At 39.8% G+C, this 16599-nt stretch overlaps 1 protein-coding gene across 5 annotated transcripts in view; it reads right to left on the reverse strand.

Annotated features, from left to right (window-relative positions):
- The window catches only part of LOC103053079 (uncharacterized), a 56230-nt gene extending 41588 nt beyond the window's left edge, over positions 1-14642 (reverse strand). For 3 of the 5 annotated variants that reach the window (XM_088145588.1, XM_088145574.1, XM_088145593.1), the window contains exons 1-3: positions 13971-14642; positions 4066-4144; positions 1963-2453 (exon numbers count right to left, since the gene is read on the reverse strand). In XM_088145588.1, coding sequence (XP_088001714.1) covers positions 1963-2453; positions 4066-4144; positions 13971-14039 — 639 coding nt within the window. In that variant the 5' untranslated portion in view covers positions 14040-14642. Of the gene's footprint in view, positions 1-1962; positions 2454-4065; positions 4145-13438; positions 13656-13970 lie in introns of all 5 variants that reach the window. The other 2 variants (XM_088145583.1, XM_088145591.1) reach the window with 2 other exon arrangements.
- Between the last annotated feature and the right edge of the window lie 1957 nt (positions 14643-16599).

The following is a 16599-nucleotide window of genomic DNA, read 5'->3' on the forward strand; positions in this document are numbered from 1 at the left end:
CATGTGATTAGGTCAAACTCACAGCCAGAAATACTCCTATCTCTGCTTTTCTCCAGAATATGCTGTTTTGCCTGCCATCACCCAAATTTCTCCTTATTCTCCAAACTAACACCAAGCATTCATAGCTAAAAAAAGGCTGGGGAAAGGGAAGAATTGCCACCTTAAGTGTTTCTACTACTACATTCTGTAAAGCATAAAACTCCCTAGACCGCACTGATCCTTCCTGTATTATTTCTCATAGTTTAGTTTCACTTCTGTCAATATGTGCTACCGAGTTCAGTTACAGGGACTTGTTCATCTAAAGGAACATACTGAGACTTCTGCAGGTCCTTCTGCTTTGGCACTCAATGCAACCATTTTGCTTATTGTGAACAGTTCAGCTTTTCAAGAGCAAACCTCCTGCTATGCTTATAAGAAGACCCAGCTGCGTTTTGTTTTATGTTTTTTTTTCTTTTGGAGTGGGGAGGACAATTTTGCAGCTACCCATTAAGGGTCATCAAGTATACTGTTTTTGGTTCCTCTTGATCTGTTTGCTCTACAGCTCAGCACCAACTACTATAAACTCTTAAGAGCTAGTTCAAGTGCTCAGTAGAACCTCTGATGAATTTCTGGAATTCGTTCCCTACTTCCTAGAAATCATACCAAGAAAATCCAGCATTCTAATGCCTTCATTTTTGACAGATGAAACTTTTCTAAATTGTGTGTGATGGGTCACAGTATCCACCTCCAATCTTCTACGTATCAATGAGAGGTGCAGCAGGTTTGCTCTGCATTCTTTTTGACTGCTGGCACCTTGAGCAACCAAAACACTTCGCCCACCACACACAGGCACCCCATCTGCCTTGTGCCTGACAATACTTCTGAATGGGTACCATGAAAAGAAGAGGCTGCACTCCTGCCAAAGGCCAGACATGACCCTGTTCTTTCTGGGACACAATCACAAAGCCCTCGTTAAAATGCATATGGCTGGCAGCAGGTCCAGGGTGTAATTAGGACATTGTCCAAGGACTATGGAAGGGGTGCAAGAGAGACTATACAATACACTGTAGATGTACTGGTGCCTTGAAACACAAGCCAAGCCATTTCAGCCCAATTATTAAAAAAAAGAAAAGAAGTGAAAAGAAGATGGGAAGGCAGCCAAATGCAAAGAAATGCACATATTGAAGTAAATACCCCTCCACAAAAGTACAAGCAGCCTAGCATGACAAGCAGAAGGGGCAGCTGCTTCTTCCAACTCATTACAGCAGGACAATGGACCACCAATGGCCTCAGTGGATGACCCTTAAGAGGTAGAGAATATGAAGTGTTCCATAAAAAAAGGACTGAAATAAAGAATAGAATCAGTGGCAGGAGAGCACAGGAATCTGCCTTATCCCAGATATAATCATGCTGAAGCTCTATTTGTTCAAACCATGATTTGCTGAACAACCCACAGTGGCTGGGTCCACATATCATTCTAAGCCAAAACCAAAAGTGAAACCCAGCCACTGACTCCATGAGACAGAGAGGTCATCCATGTCATTTGCTATACTATCCATTTAACTTGCAACGTCAGACTTTCTAGAAATAAAAGGACTGTCTAGAAATAAAGTCTTTACTCCATTGTTATGTTCTCATCTTTGAAGAGGAAATCACTGCTCTTGAACCATTATGATATGCAGTCAAGAGCAGTAAAGTTTTGTCCAAGTTGGAATGAAAATAGAGGCAGAATGGAATCAGCTCCAGGGTAGACCAGCAGATAATTCTGGGAACAGAAAGCAGGTACAAGAGGTGCAGAGATCAAACTGAATAAAAATATTTAAAACCCAGCAGCACAAAAAGCCAAATACTATTAGCCTACCCAGTGGATAAAAGACTCAAAAAAGTCTGAACGAGTTTGACAGTAATTCTCCACCACATCTTCCCAAGGTCTGCCATGAACCTGACCAAACATAAGTATCACGTGATGCAACACAGCCTTACTTGCTGCATTTTTTCCAGATCGAGACTGGGCCTCCCAACTTTGTCACCATAGCCCTGTCGGTGTCGTTTGCATGGCATCCCTTGCTCAAAGCTGCCTCCGACGCTCGTAAAAATTATAGGCCGGGATGTCGTGGTCCGTACCAAGGACTGCAGTCTCTTGGGAGGTGAGGCACTGAAGAGCACTGGGCTGGGACTGGCACGCAAACCCTCTACTGCTTCGACCACAGGTCGGAAGGACTTGCCACACAAGGTCTTCACTTCCTCATCACTGGAGGAGGTATTACAGCTGTCACTACAGCAGCCAAGCCTGCTGACCTGAGACCACTTCCGCTTCTCAGCAGCAAATTCACGGGTGATACATTCCAACTCCTCTTCAGAGCTATGGCGGTCCAGCCCAGGAGGAAAATGGGCCCGCACCTTGCAGCACTGATTTTCTTGATTTTGCAGCTGATTGGTCGCCAGGGGGGTCAAGTTGCAATTCCGTCTTCTCTCTGAGGAAATATATAAAACAGTGATAGGGAAGATCTTAATGTAGCCTACCACAGTGATGAGAAACTAGTAGCTCCATTCCCCATTCCTTCTATCAAATAAGTACTTCATCCTAGACACTGGAAGGAGTTAGATCTTCCCCTAAGACTGGCAGGCAGGCAGGAAAGTTTAGCACCCCTGGAATCATCAGGAAAGTGAATGCTCTTGTATTCAAGGAGGACTGGCACACTCACACAGAGATAGAAGGACATGCTATTTCCCAGGACCCGCCAAGACCCAGTCAGCTACAAATATCTGATGCCTCTTGGAAACAGAACTTTGCACAGAGGGGGAACCGATTAGTTTGTGAGGAGAGGATGGGGACAATACACACTGAGGATAAATGCAAAACAGCTGGGTGCGCAAAAAACCATCTTCACAGCATGAGTGAAATTTTATGAAATAAGGCTATACTTCTATATGATGGAAGAAAGTAAGAGTTGAAGCAAAAAGCCTACTTTTGAGTACTCAAGTAGTAGCTATGTATAATTCAGAACCCAAGCTCCACTTTTCCACCCAGATGTACACATTGACAAAATACTCCAGTGCTTGTTGACCAATCTATGTATTCATGGCAGACAAAACCTTATACTACTTTAGTATTTTACAAAAAGAAAAAAACTCATCTCCAATCCCTATTAATTTGGGTAACATGCAGTGCTAACACAAAATGTGATTAGTTTGGTTTGGGCTTAATGATTTAGGTGAAACCAATGAATATAACTTGTAACACGTAGTTGATGGATTAGTGTATTGTGTAAACCCAGCCAATTATAATTTATTCAATACACCACGTTCACAGAAACTATGACTTAGCATGATGTGCAAATTCTGTCAGTGGTTGTATCTCAGGTTACCACAAATAGAAGGACACTAAACTAACGGAGTTTTCTTTTGGTAGAATGAAAGAGAAGCAATTTTGGCTAATCTCTCCTACAGCTCCTAACACTACCTTCACATGAAGAAGCTCACCAGGCAGAAACACCTGAAAACAAGGCATATAACATATAAACATAAACATATAAATGTCCAAATCCTAGACAAAGATCGTAGGACCACAGCTAGTTTCTCAGATTTGGCACAAGATCCACAGCAGAATCCCCAACCATCCATAAAGCTTATTGGCTATTATTGCTCCCACCATCATCTATCATCCCACCTTAACTTCCTTGTTCCAAGGATAAAATCAAGCAACATGCCCATGTACATCACTCTACGAAGGAAGAATGGACAACCAATACAAATAAACTTTTTTAAGAGAAAGTTTTGCTTCTTCAGGTTTTGTAGCAGCACATAGAGTTGCTGTGCAACGGCTCCACAATTATCCCATTAATCTTGACCACTGGCCATGCTAGCTAGAGTTAATAGGAGTTCAGCAAGATCTGGAAGGCATCAAATTTGAGAAGACTGCTGGACAGGAAATTCTTAGTTTCAGGGAAGATGAAATTAGCCATACAGGATGGGATTACATAAATGATTATAATAAAAGTTGACAGAACATGCACTAGAAAGCAAACACCTGGAATTAACAGTGAAACATTCTCAGTAGGTTTCCTAAATACTGGGACACTTTACCTCTGTCAATTTGAGCAAGTTCCTGGTTCTCTCCCTCAGAATCATCACTATCTTCCTCATCACTTGGTGTGTAGGAAATCTAGGAGAAAATATATGTTTAAAAATCATTCAACATGAAAGGTGAATGGGCAAATTATACTAGTTGCCTGTTTCATTTTCATAATGTTCCTTTATGAGAGCATATTCCTTCTTATACCCAAATTAATCTCAATTTTTACATGAAAAAAACCTTAACAAAAATGTTGGTTTCAGCAACTTCTTTTCAACGTCTCCTTTTTGCACATGATGTATTTCGAAATTATTTGATACCCCAGAGGGAGAACCACATTGCCAATTTTGGAGATCCAACGGCTCCACGCATTCCAAATCACACATCAGTTTGAAAGGTCCAGAGCAGAACCATTCATAAGAGAATCTGCAAATAATGCATTCATTTGGCATCCTTAACATGAAAACCAACACACTTCCATCTCCTGCTATCTTCATGTAGCACAAACCTCAGTTCAACACAATTTGTACATAAACAACATAGTCCACATTAGGTAAAATTCTTTTACATGTTTCCTTGTCAGAGGTATGCTATTTAACAACAGAAGGACTCTCTTAGATGCAGTGCCGCACCTATGGACTAACCTCCCTGAAGCAGTTCGCCTGGCAACAAATCTGTTCATCACCAAGCACGAGTATTCTTATTCACTCAGGCATTCTAATTTACTATAATTTGTTTTTTTTATAATGATCTGATCTGACGTCTTTGGTGTTATATTGTTACACAGTTGGTTGAATACTACCTGGAATGTTAAACTTGTAAAGTATTTCTATATATGCTATAAGCACACATACAGATCCAGTCAAAAAAATCTGAAAGTTGGTTAACTGGTGCATCTCAATGCAACCTCCCCAACTTGGAGCTCCTCAATAGCCATGATGGCTGAAGATGAGCTGTGATCTAGCAGCTTGGGGAAAGCTGGTTGAAAGTATCTTTGCCATATTATATGCATATTTCTTCCTCAAGAACCTCCAAGAGAAATCTATAATCTTTGTAGTTGGCTTGCTCCACTGTTATATTGCTTCTGACAGCTACTTCTCAATTTTCATCTATCCCTTCTTTCCTTAGCTTCACTAGATACAACATATTTGGAAATATTCTTGATATCCTTGCAAGATCAGCTTTTGCTTTCTTAGTAACAGTGTGCCTTGTAGCTTTCCTATCATCTTCAAATCCAGTTTGGAATGTCAAAAACCCAATAACCCACTTCAAAATCTCATTAGTATTGAAAACCACCCTTCTGTTCTGTCATTTGAAATATCTTAGAAACTGTTCCATTTGTCCACGTTTGCTGCTGTCTGATTCTCTTACAATTTAGTGCTCTCTGCCCACCAGCCAAAAAAAAAAAAAAAAGGAGATTAATATATGATGGCTTGGTAATAATCTTAATTGCACAGGTTAGAATGTTCCTAACAACCCTCACATTTACTACCACTTCTCCATTTTGTGAAACTGATTATAGTACATGTGTTGGTACACTAGCTGATGGTTGGAGAACCATGAAGTTGTTGATTTGTGGTAACTGGTTTTATCTTGATTGCTACCATACATATTGATGTTTTATGTTGTTTGCATTTTGATTTTAAACGTTGTTAACTTCCCAAATAAATAAATAAATAAAATCTGGAAACATGCTAAGAGTTAATGATCAGGTGGTATTCAGGACCTCTTTACTTCCATCGTTACAATTATTGTCAACAGAAACACTGTGAAGTATATTAGTACCTATTTAATATTACCTTCATGTTCCAAAGAATAATTACTATTTCAAGGCCACACAGTTAATCTATGGCTCAAAAAAGCTGCAAATCTTATACAACGAATTAGCAGCTTTCGGAGCATGCAGCTATCCTAGAGGTTATAATACCAGAGATAGAGCGGGGGTTAACTCATTATGTAATAATCCTGATGGGAGATAGCTAAAAGAACATAAAAGCCACAGATGTGTAAAATACTTAATTGAAATTCACATATCATCAAGTATGGCCTTTATTCATGATGCACAGAAAATATTATTTTAACGAACTCTAATAGCAACAGAAGAGAATATCTGTAGCTCAGGGTTGAACTGTGGAGTCCTTGGTGCTCTCTGAGCTTGGCTGTTTGATTGCAAATGTTTTATTACCCAACTAGGCATCATCATGATTAACAGCTCAGAAATCAAAAGACAAAGATTTGTGCTTTTGAGTTCCATATTCTGTTTACATTGGAGTTTCTGGTTAGTTTAACAGCTGCTAAAAAGGTATAGTAACTGTACAAAACACCTGATATTGTATAAAATAATGTCAATGTTACAAAATACTATTGGACATGCAAATTTAATTGTAGAAAGCTAAAGAGCATGCTATTTTGGAGATCAGACAAGGACACTATTCTAGTTCGCCTTCCTTCTCACCACCAAAGAGATATGGGGCTCCCAGTTTCATCCAGATACAATGAGGAATAATGCCTATGTTTGTGGATGGCAATAAATGACACTATCCACACAGCTTTCTATTTTTGGTTTGGCTTAGTTCTGTTCAATTTCCACACTTTATGGATAATTCATGTATTTACTGCAACTCTGAAGTTAATTTTTTTCCCCAAAAACACCTGCTTATGCTGCCAAACCATACTTTCCATCTTTACCTTCTCCAAAAAGAGTTATACAGTACAGAATATAGCTCACTATTAAAGCTAGCCTGGATTTTCATACACGCAATTTTAAAATGTAATTAATTTACAACTGTACTGCTTTGTGTGTTGTTCTCAAATAGAGAGAGAGGGGTTTTCTTGACATCTCCGATAACATCCAAGGGTTAAGGGGCCATTATGTCCTCAATTCCACGTTGTTAAAGTCAAGTGATTTCCCATTGTCATACTCTTCTCATTGGCAGGGAAGATACAGCCTCACTCCCAACTCATTAAATGGTACAAGCAGAAAAGGAGCAAGTATTCCTTCTCCAAAGGTACAACTGGCACAACCAGAGGCTGGGATATTTCAATTCCTTGGAGAGACCTGAGACATTTCACAATCTTCACCAGATAATAGTTCCCCAAATCTTCCAAAAAGCCGTAACAGTTAACACAGGCATACCACAGAAAGGATTAGCAAGTACTGTATATCTCTCACACTCTGTGACTCAGTCAACCCATTTCATCAGAATTCTTTGTTATTCTCAGGAAACCACCTCCATGACATGTCTGTCCCTAAACTTTTTCAACTTTAGTTAACATAACTTTTAAAAACTGGTGCCTAAGTGCTTCCATTTTCCTTTTCCCTCCATATTTTTTTTTTCCTGTGACGTTGTGTTTTATGTAATAAATGTGAGGGCAGGGAATGTATAGTATTATTTAAGAACAGCCACTCTGGCAACCCCAATGAGCTAACACAAAGACATTTGGAAGCATGGTATCTTAAGAGACCAGAAATATTTTCAAGAACTTAAGAATCCCATACACAATAACTTAAAATTTTAAGTAAGAAGCATGCATATTTTTTAGAGCTGCCTCTTCAAACCCAACAATGCTCCAGCTATTCAGGGATAGAACTTCGCCTCTAGCCATCTCTCATATGCCTTCAAACATTTTTGCTCCCACTCAAGTCTAGAAAATGCTTACATTTCCCTGAATACGGTAGTAATTTTTGCCATACAACCGTAAGATAATGAAACCCAAAGAAGAGAACAAGTTAAAATGTTTAAGGCACTTTTACGATTGATTCCTCTCCCAAATTTGGGAGCAGAGGCTCAAGAATATATTAGTTAAGAACATAACCAGGTGCCTTCCACGTATGCAGAAAGCTCAAGAAGCATTACTCCAAGACCATTGGAAGCACACCACTCCTAGAACTCAACTGAAATTTCTTCTAAGCTGATTTGTCTGAGAATTTTCTGTCATCTATTTATGCTAGAAAAAGACCATTAAAAATGGCAACAAGTTCCAGACCTTTGCAGAGGACACAGAATGACAGATATACTGCCAGTACTGTTGCTACTGCTATAGTGAACAGCAGCAGCAACAGAAAAAGAAAGAGCATCCCGCTGCCCTTATTAACAGTGAGCCCCATGAAGAAGGAATTGGTTTCTTTTTGGTTTAACATGATGTGCGAACAACTTATCACATTACATTAATGTAGCCACTGTTAAGGATGTGAAAATGTATGAAGACCTGTGCCAGATCCGACCAGAATCTTATCTATTCCAGCATCCTGGTTCCACTATGGCTAACCAGATATATCTGGAAAGCCCATAAACAAGCTATCCAGACAACTGAACACTTTCACTCATATACCCCAAATGAAAGTTCCTTTTTGTTTTAACCACAATAAATAACCTGGGCTCAGCAGCAAACTTGGACATTGTACTGTTGACCCCTAACTATAAATAATTTGTGAACAGGTAAAAAAGAAAAAGAAAATCCTTGTAAAATCCCAGTGTGTCTCTCTCCCCTTGGGAGAACTTTTCATTTATGTTCATGTCTTTCTTTTTTTTTAATTACAAATTATATGCACCTCTTGATAGTTCACAGAAAATCTTGATGTGTGAACCTAAGTTTTCACATAATACTGTAGCCCATAATTAACTGAACAATGGTCTACGAAATCAATCCAAGAGCTTGGGTTTATACAGTGCTCTGATCACCAAATAGCCAATCACATTTAGCTTTCCACACTACTGACTATCTGTCAATCCAGATAGACAAAAATAATCTAGCATCCAGTCCATTCTTTCTATGCTGCAGCCTTGAGAAAGCTTCAAGCAGCTATCATTTGCATCCATAATACTGAAACTGCGATACTTATGCAATGAAGGTATTACTTATCAATACCTCTTTTTAAAATATTGTGATGATGAAGCAAAGGACTATAGAATATTTATATGGAACATAAACCTTGGAAGAAATCAGATTATTTATGTTGATAGGCTAAGGCCTTGAAAACCTGGTTTTGTTGTCAACCTTGGGGCCCTGGATGTGTAGCTTAGCCCATATCTTGGTTGTGTTAATTGCTGTTGTTGGTTGGTTTTTCTTGGATGCTATATATGTTATTTATAATTTTGTTATGTGGTTTTTATCTTGTTTTTAAATATTTTTAGCTGCCCAGAATCATACATTTGAGATGGGCAGCCATACAAATTGAAATACATTGAATTAAAGAAATAAATAAAAAAGGCTAATTTCAAAATGTATTTCCACGAAGTTCAAAAACTCAAGAATTAGCTCACGCACAGGTGTCTCTGGGGCAGGTGCCTGGGAGGCAAATACTAAAATATGTATGATAACTTCATCACACAAATGCTATGATTTATGCACTTGTATCAGATGTCAAGATGCAACTATAGTACATAATGGTGTTATTTGTGTAATGGTAACACTGCACTCATGTCATTTTGGTGTCACTGAGGTTTGCTGAGGATACCATTGATTGCCTTACAGATTTTCTGCATAAAAACCTATCATTTACAACAGCATGATAGGACCTGATTAAATAGCAAGGAAGCTAAGCTGCTAATTATAAATTAGAAACCATTAAAATAAAGTTCAGTAATATTAATAAGCTTGCAAAACTTATTTACCTCAGGATCAACATGAAGAATACTTATAACTGTCAAGAACAGAATTTATTTCTGAGTTTACAGGTCCTTATCTCTAGCTGCAAGCATCCACAACATCAATTCATCCTGCTCAATAAACATTTTGGCTAAGCAAGTTCCCTTACCAACAGGCCAGCTCTCTTAATGGTGTTCAGTACTTTTCAATATTCTGCAAGCCATGTAATTTATAACTTTCCTACTTTTATCATCCTCCATTGCCTACTACAGATAGAGCCTACAGATACCAACCTCAAGACAACCACTATGCGATAATGGGCTAGCCATTGCAAAAACCTTTGTAATGGAAGAATAAAACTCATAATTTTTTTTCTCACTCTCATAACAAGATAAAGCTGTGTATGTAGTAACTTAACACTTGAAGATCAACTCATACATGTTCTCATGCACAAATCGATTTCACTCTCTCATTCTCTTTAGAGAATCAATAATTGGTTCAACTACAGACTGAATGATGGTGGAGTGCTGCTTCACACAGTAGTAATCTCCATGGCAGTAATCTATTGGTTGGCTTTTGTTCATTCTATGGTGACATTATAGCATCATGGCATGAAAGTGCCACTCAAATAAAAAGTGGATATTTCATCCTCAAATAAAAAACAGATCCTTAGGCATTCAACACAGGGCAAAAGACTCACTCTTCCATTATTATGATCTTGTTAGGACATCAACACCATCAATTATCATGACTTCAATTAGTATCTAATGATGGCATGACTCCAATTATTACAGCTGAACTTCAAATATTATCTGGGGCAGCCTTTCCAATCTGATTATCTTCCAGATGTGTGGACTTCAACTCCCAGAATTCTCAGCAGTGTCCATACTGGTTGAAGAATACAGGAAGCTGAAGTCCAAATATCTGGAGAATACCATGTTGAGGAAGGCTAATCTTCAGGAAGGTAATCTAGTTAACATTATATTTCAGAGAAAGGAATTTTTAAGGTAATATGAAGTCATAATACCTATGAAAACTTTCTTCTTTTTAAAAAGAAGACAGTGACATATTTAGCATCTGAAATAGGCTGTGCCTGACAGATACAGTAATATTAAAGTCAACAATTTCTTCCAATAGAAGTCAAGAGTGAGGAAATATTTTCCTTACGGGAATTTCTTTCCTAAATAGGAAAAAAAAAAGCTAGCACATGAAGAGTGTTAGAAAAATAGAAAAAGATGTACCCTGTCTGAGAGATACAGGATGGAATCCAAGCGATCAAGACTTTCATCAGCTGAATGAGAAACCTATCAACAAAAAGACCAAGAACATCAGGCAAAACAAAAACCTAAATATTCCGCTCCTACAGTCAGTTCCAATCGTTCTGTTCAACTCAGCAAGTGAACCAAAACCAAGTCTGCAGAAGTAGTAAACTGCACAGGAAGGATTACTCAGCAGACTGGGAATTGGAGAGACGGGAAAACACTCTGCTATTAATAATGGGAAAGGTCACAGCTTATAGGAAAAGCATCCGAAGACATTTTGTTGGTTGAGCCAAAGCAAACAAAAGCAGAACCTCCCATCAATCTGCACAATACTGGATGTTAGGTAAGTTATTTTGGCCCCCTAAGGCTACTTACAAGTGCCTTCTCCCTTCACTAGGAGCCAACACGGAGCAATGATAAGTTAAATAACTAACAATCTGTCACCATTTTGACACCCAAAATCAAATGCATGAGACAGTTGTCTCATTCTGCTTAATCACAGAGTAAGTGGCAAAAGCCTCCAAAGTCAACTTGGAAGTATCTCCTTCCAGGCTTAAGTCACTTCCAGGCTCCTTAATAATTCTCCAGAAACAACATTTCCAAGGCAAGAAATAGCTGTTCAACTAGCAACAGATAATTATTCTGTTGGCACATGGCCAATACAGGATTGGTTTTAAATCCCTTCCTTGTTTGTTCGTTCTTACAATGGTTGATTGGTTGTTACTCGTTAAAGTCAACAATATAAAGAAATACTGTTCAATGCCCATCGGACTCAAGAACAACTGAAGAAGCAGGTTGGCCCTCTGCCTTCTTTGCCCTGCCAAGTCAGATGGGAGCTCATATATCCTGGCAAATGTCCACTACTATTCAGGATATGCTGCCTTGAGGAAATTATGGGAGTGATAGTTCCATTCTGGGGTCAAGCAGCTCTGTTTTATAACAAATATGTAATATTTATAGAGCAGTTTACAAAAGTTTCCTTCAAGTTGAGCTCCACTTCATGCATATGTCCATGTAGTTGTCTTGGCAATAGTACAGCAGTGGTTTGTCACTGCTTTCTTTTGGGATGTTCCTGGGTTCTCCCATTCAAATACTAACCAGGTCCAAACCGGCTTAGCTTTTCAAGACTTCAACTGCTGGCTTTTAGAAAATTAGTTATAGTACAACATGTTTCAGTGCCAGGGGGAAGGTGGGACATACATCCTGGAATGTAAAACCAAAACAGTGAGTCTTGCTGTGAATAGCCTCCTGCCCCAATAGTCCTTTGTCTCAGTGGAGGCAAGGAGAACAGTCATCGCTCCCCCATAATAGTCCTGACTCCCCTACTGGCTGACTCAAAGATATTGGGCTTATTTTAACATCTCATGTTTTGAAAGTTGGGAGTAAATAAAGACAGTCCTCTAGCCATTCTGTGCATCTATCTGAATTGCTGATAATGAAGCCTAGAAGCTAATGCCAGGGATTCCTATTTATGCATATGGAACCTTCTGAGATCACCATTAGCACTTCCATGGACTAGACTTTGACCCCATGCAAACAGAAGAAAGATTCTATGCAAAACTTTCACATTCTCAAGCTATTTACCAATGAATTCAAAATATGCTAGCCAGCCAAATTGGAAGCAAGAAAATATGTACAGTATACATGAATAAAATGGCAAGTATGAATGAGTGAAATTATTACACAGCTGGATATGCAAAAGCATTCAAAAGCAAGAAGCCATTTTGTTCATACAAATGCATGTTTCAGCATGTGTCTGTATCAAGTGGGCACCATCATTATTTCTGACTACTATTCTTTGTATTGTGAAATTTGACATACCTAATTTTCAGATGCTCCAAAACCCTAGTATTGTTAGCTGCAAAATAAAATCAGTGGCCAACTGACTCTATTTCTTTAACTGGAATCACTTGAAAGTGAAAAGAGGGTGGAGGGGAAAGATGCAAAACCCAAGGCTTTAAAATATTAGATTTCTTCCTCCTGCATGGGACTCTCCTCCCCTTCTCCAGTAGGTTTTTTTTTTTTTTAATTAAAAAGAATCAATGGCAGGTTTACAAAAATTTAGTTCTCTGAAGCACAACCCACTTTAAAACCAAATCTTGACATACTGCAGATATTTAATGCACTGCAAACCCATTCTAGATTTATGGGTTCAAAGAGGCATTCTCAGTAATAGGGTCTCAAATAGGAGAGCAACTGCTACTTTTTTTCCTCAGAGATATATATGGATAATAATCATGGTTCCAAGCTCTAATGATATCAGGAAGAGCTTTGCTAAGCACTTTGGATATGCATATGACCCTATTTAACATTTATATTTCATTACTGGGGTGGAGGAGGTAGAGAAGGGGGATTCAGACTGCAGAGCAGGAAAAAGTATACGGTCTTTGTTTTAAAGATTGTAAAGAAGAAGGTGCAAAAAGCTGGCTTCAGATCCAGTTCCATCATACATGCAAAAGCAAACATCCAGCAAGAATAGGTTCCATAGCCTGCAGTTAATCTACAGCGCTGATTTCATAAGTCCAGCTCTTACCAGGGACTTAAGAGCCATGCAGTTCAACCGTAGGTATATTTAGCCAGAAGCTAGTCTTAGCCCTCAGGATGATGCTTCTCAGCACTTGGAAAGGACTAGTTTGCAGAACACAACTCGATTTTCACAAGGAGCTTTCCCAACTTCTCCCAGATCGATGGGTTTCAAAAGCACCAATATAAATATATCCCTGGGAAAGCGGTCTCTCTACCTTAAATTCCTTAAAAAAAAAAAAAAAAAAGGTTTACAACCATGAGCGCTGATATAAGGCTTTGTATCCAGGCTGCCGAAGATAGTTAGGCCTTTATCATACCAGTATCTGTCGCCCGAGAACAACTTGATATTCAAAGGAACAGGCCTCAGTTCTTCGCCTGCAGACCTGCTCTCCCTCTTTTAAGTCTCCCAGCGAGCGGGGTGCCAGTGGAAATTGCACCCCGGTTGTAACTAATGCCTACTGGCTACTTAGCCACTGCTAAGTTCCACTAAGAGGTGTACTTCCTTGGGGATTTTTACATTCGTATTTTCTTCTTCTTACCTTCAACTGGAAGGGCTGAATCTCATTCAAACTTTGATTCCTGAGCTTCTTCGTAAGGATCTTGAGCATGGTACAAATCCAAAGAGCCAGGGAAGAGTTCAGCACGCACCCGCGTCCAGAGCTGCTGCTGCCGCTGCGGTCAGCTTAGAGAGGCCAGGCGCTGAACAGTCGCGCTGAGCGGCTGCAGGTACACCCAACTTGTAGCTCGAGTGGCATATGATCTACCGAGAAACGCGATCTTGCGCCTTTCTTCCTTTTGCACCCCTATAACATCCTGGCTCTGGTTGCTAGCGCACAACTTCCTCCCTCGTCTGCTCCGCTGAAACAACTAACTGGTTTTTCAAAGGGCGAATGTCTTGCTTTTCCCAGCTGCAGCAAAGGACGCCGAGGTAGAAGCCCCGACAGCAGCTGGCAGGGTTTCTATTGCAAGGGACAGGAGGGCATTGGACGCCGAAAGAGTTAAAGAAGAGATGAGAAAGCTTTCGAAACTGAGGCCCGGAGCTCTGCTCATGCTCACGGTCTAATATGCCCTCTCTCTCCTTTCCCTGCACATTGCCGGTCGCTCCCGCGCGCTCCTCTTTCCCCTCTCCTCTCCTTTCCCTTTCCTTTTTCCACGCTCTGCTCGCTCGCGCGCACGACCGCCTTTCTTTCTGTCTTCGGCGTCCTCGCTATCTGAAACTTGTAACAAACAGGACCCGAAGACCAGGCGCCGATTGGACAGCCAAGGCGGACTATGTCAATTTCAGGGGGCTGGGTTTCCATTTAAAGGGAAACCAAAAGAAGAGCTGAGCAGGTATCGCTGTTTCCTTTCCCCCGCGCAAGCAGGTTGCTGCCGATCCGGAGGGAAAGACGCAGGTTGCCCTGCCTCTCCTTCGCGTTGAAAGCATTTTTCCCCTTGGAAGGTAAGGCGCTGGCAGCGCCAGAAGCAGCCAGAGATGCAGAATTAAAACCTTACAGGGTTTCCTCCTCTCTCCTGTGTAATCTCGGGTTTCTTCCTTATAGCATCGCTCTGTACGGGCGTGGATGCATCTTTTAGCAGTTAAAAAAAAAAAATAGAGATTTTAATCATCCTCCTCTTTGCATTATGTCCTCCAGTTAGGGATTTCAAGTCCCTTATTTCTCATTACTCCATTCTATTAATTCATAATAATATGGGGTATTTAAAAGGGGAAGCTTATTATTATTATTATTAATAATAATAATATTACAGTATATCATAATTAGAAAGAGAATTTATAATAACTATACATGATAAAAGCATCATCATTTTGTTGGACTACAGTTCCCAGAAATCCCAGCTATTATTATTATATGTTAGCTAGGAATTCTGGGAGTTGCAGCTCAGTGATAATGGAATACCCCAGGTTGGAAAAGGTTGACTGATTTGTAGCTAGAGATCTAGGTAATGCACAGCAATGGAGGGGGTGTAGCTCAGAGAGAGAGAGGACCCTCAAACCTCAGTGAGAAAAGCCTGAACAAGCATGGGAATGACACATCTTGCTTACTTTCTAAAATGAGCTGTAAAGAAAAGGATCTTGAGGGTTCATACTAACTGATACTGTACTCAAAACAATAAAAGCAACAATTAAATTATGAAAGTTGCATATTAATAGCAGTGAGGACTGGAGCCCCAAACCTAAACAGAATAGAAGCCATTTTTGCAGTTCCAACCTGATGCACTCCATCCTTTTAAGCCACCATCTGAACAAACCAAATACTTAAAGGAATGTCTATTCAAAATTGTGAATTGCTGTTTTATTTGACAGTGTTTATAGACTGCCCCAGTCTATAATGCCCCATCACAGTAAATGAGTCCCCTCCCCAAAAGGAAGATCAGAGGAACAAAAAACCTGTTTGCCTACATTACCATATTCACAACAAATCTAGGACAGATTTTGCTTTTAAAAAGAAAATTAATACGGGGTAAAGGAGGGGACTATTCTTCCTTTCCTACATAAAATACCTTGATGGATTGATTATGTACCATCAAATTGGTATTGACTCCATATAGTGACCATATAGATTTCTCTCCCATGACAATCAGTCCCCAACCTGGTCGTTCCAATGCTGCATCCATTGCCACTGTGGCTCAGTCCATTCACCTTGCTGTTGGTTGTCCTCTTCTTCTCTTTCCGGCTACCTTTCCCAACATTAGAGTTTTCTCCAAAGAGCTAGGTCTTTCCATAATATGTCCAAAGTAGAATAATTTGAGCCTGGTCATTTGTGCCTTCAGTGAGAACTCTGGATTGGTTTATTCAGCTGTGCATTCCCCCCCCCCCCCTTTGGCTGCCATGGTATTCTAAGGAGTCTTCTCCAACACCAAAGTTCAAAAGCATCAATACTCTTTCTATCCTGATTCTTCAAAGTCCAACTTGCACTCTCATAGAGAGTCACAGGGAATGCCACAGATTGCACTATTCTGATTTTTGTAGGTATAGACACATCACAGTATCTGAATATCTTTTCCTAGTCTGCAACATATTTCTTGACTGCTGGTTCCTTTACTGTTGATGGTTGATCCTAAAAGGCACAAGCTATCCACCATTTCAGTATCTTCATTGTCAACTCTAAGGCTGGTGGTTGTACCTGTAGTCATTCATTTGACCTTTTTTACATTTAATTTAGCCCA

Source organism: Python bivittatus, unplaced genomic scaffold (assembly GCF_059951505.1).
Source record: "Python bivittatus isolate LINGU-HERP-01145 unplaced genomic scaffold, Pbiv_v1 ctg000020_np1212, whole genome shotgun sequence".
NCBI lineage: Eukaryota > Metazoa > Chordata > Lepidosauria > Squamata > Pythonidae > Python > Python bivittatus.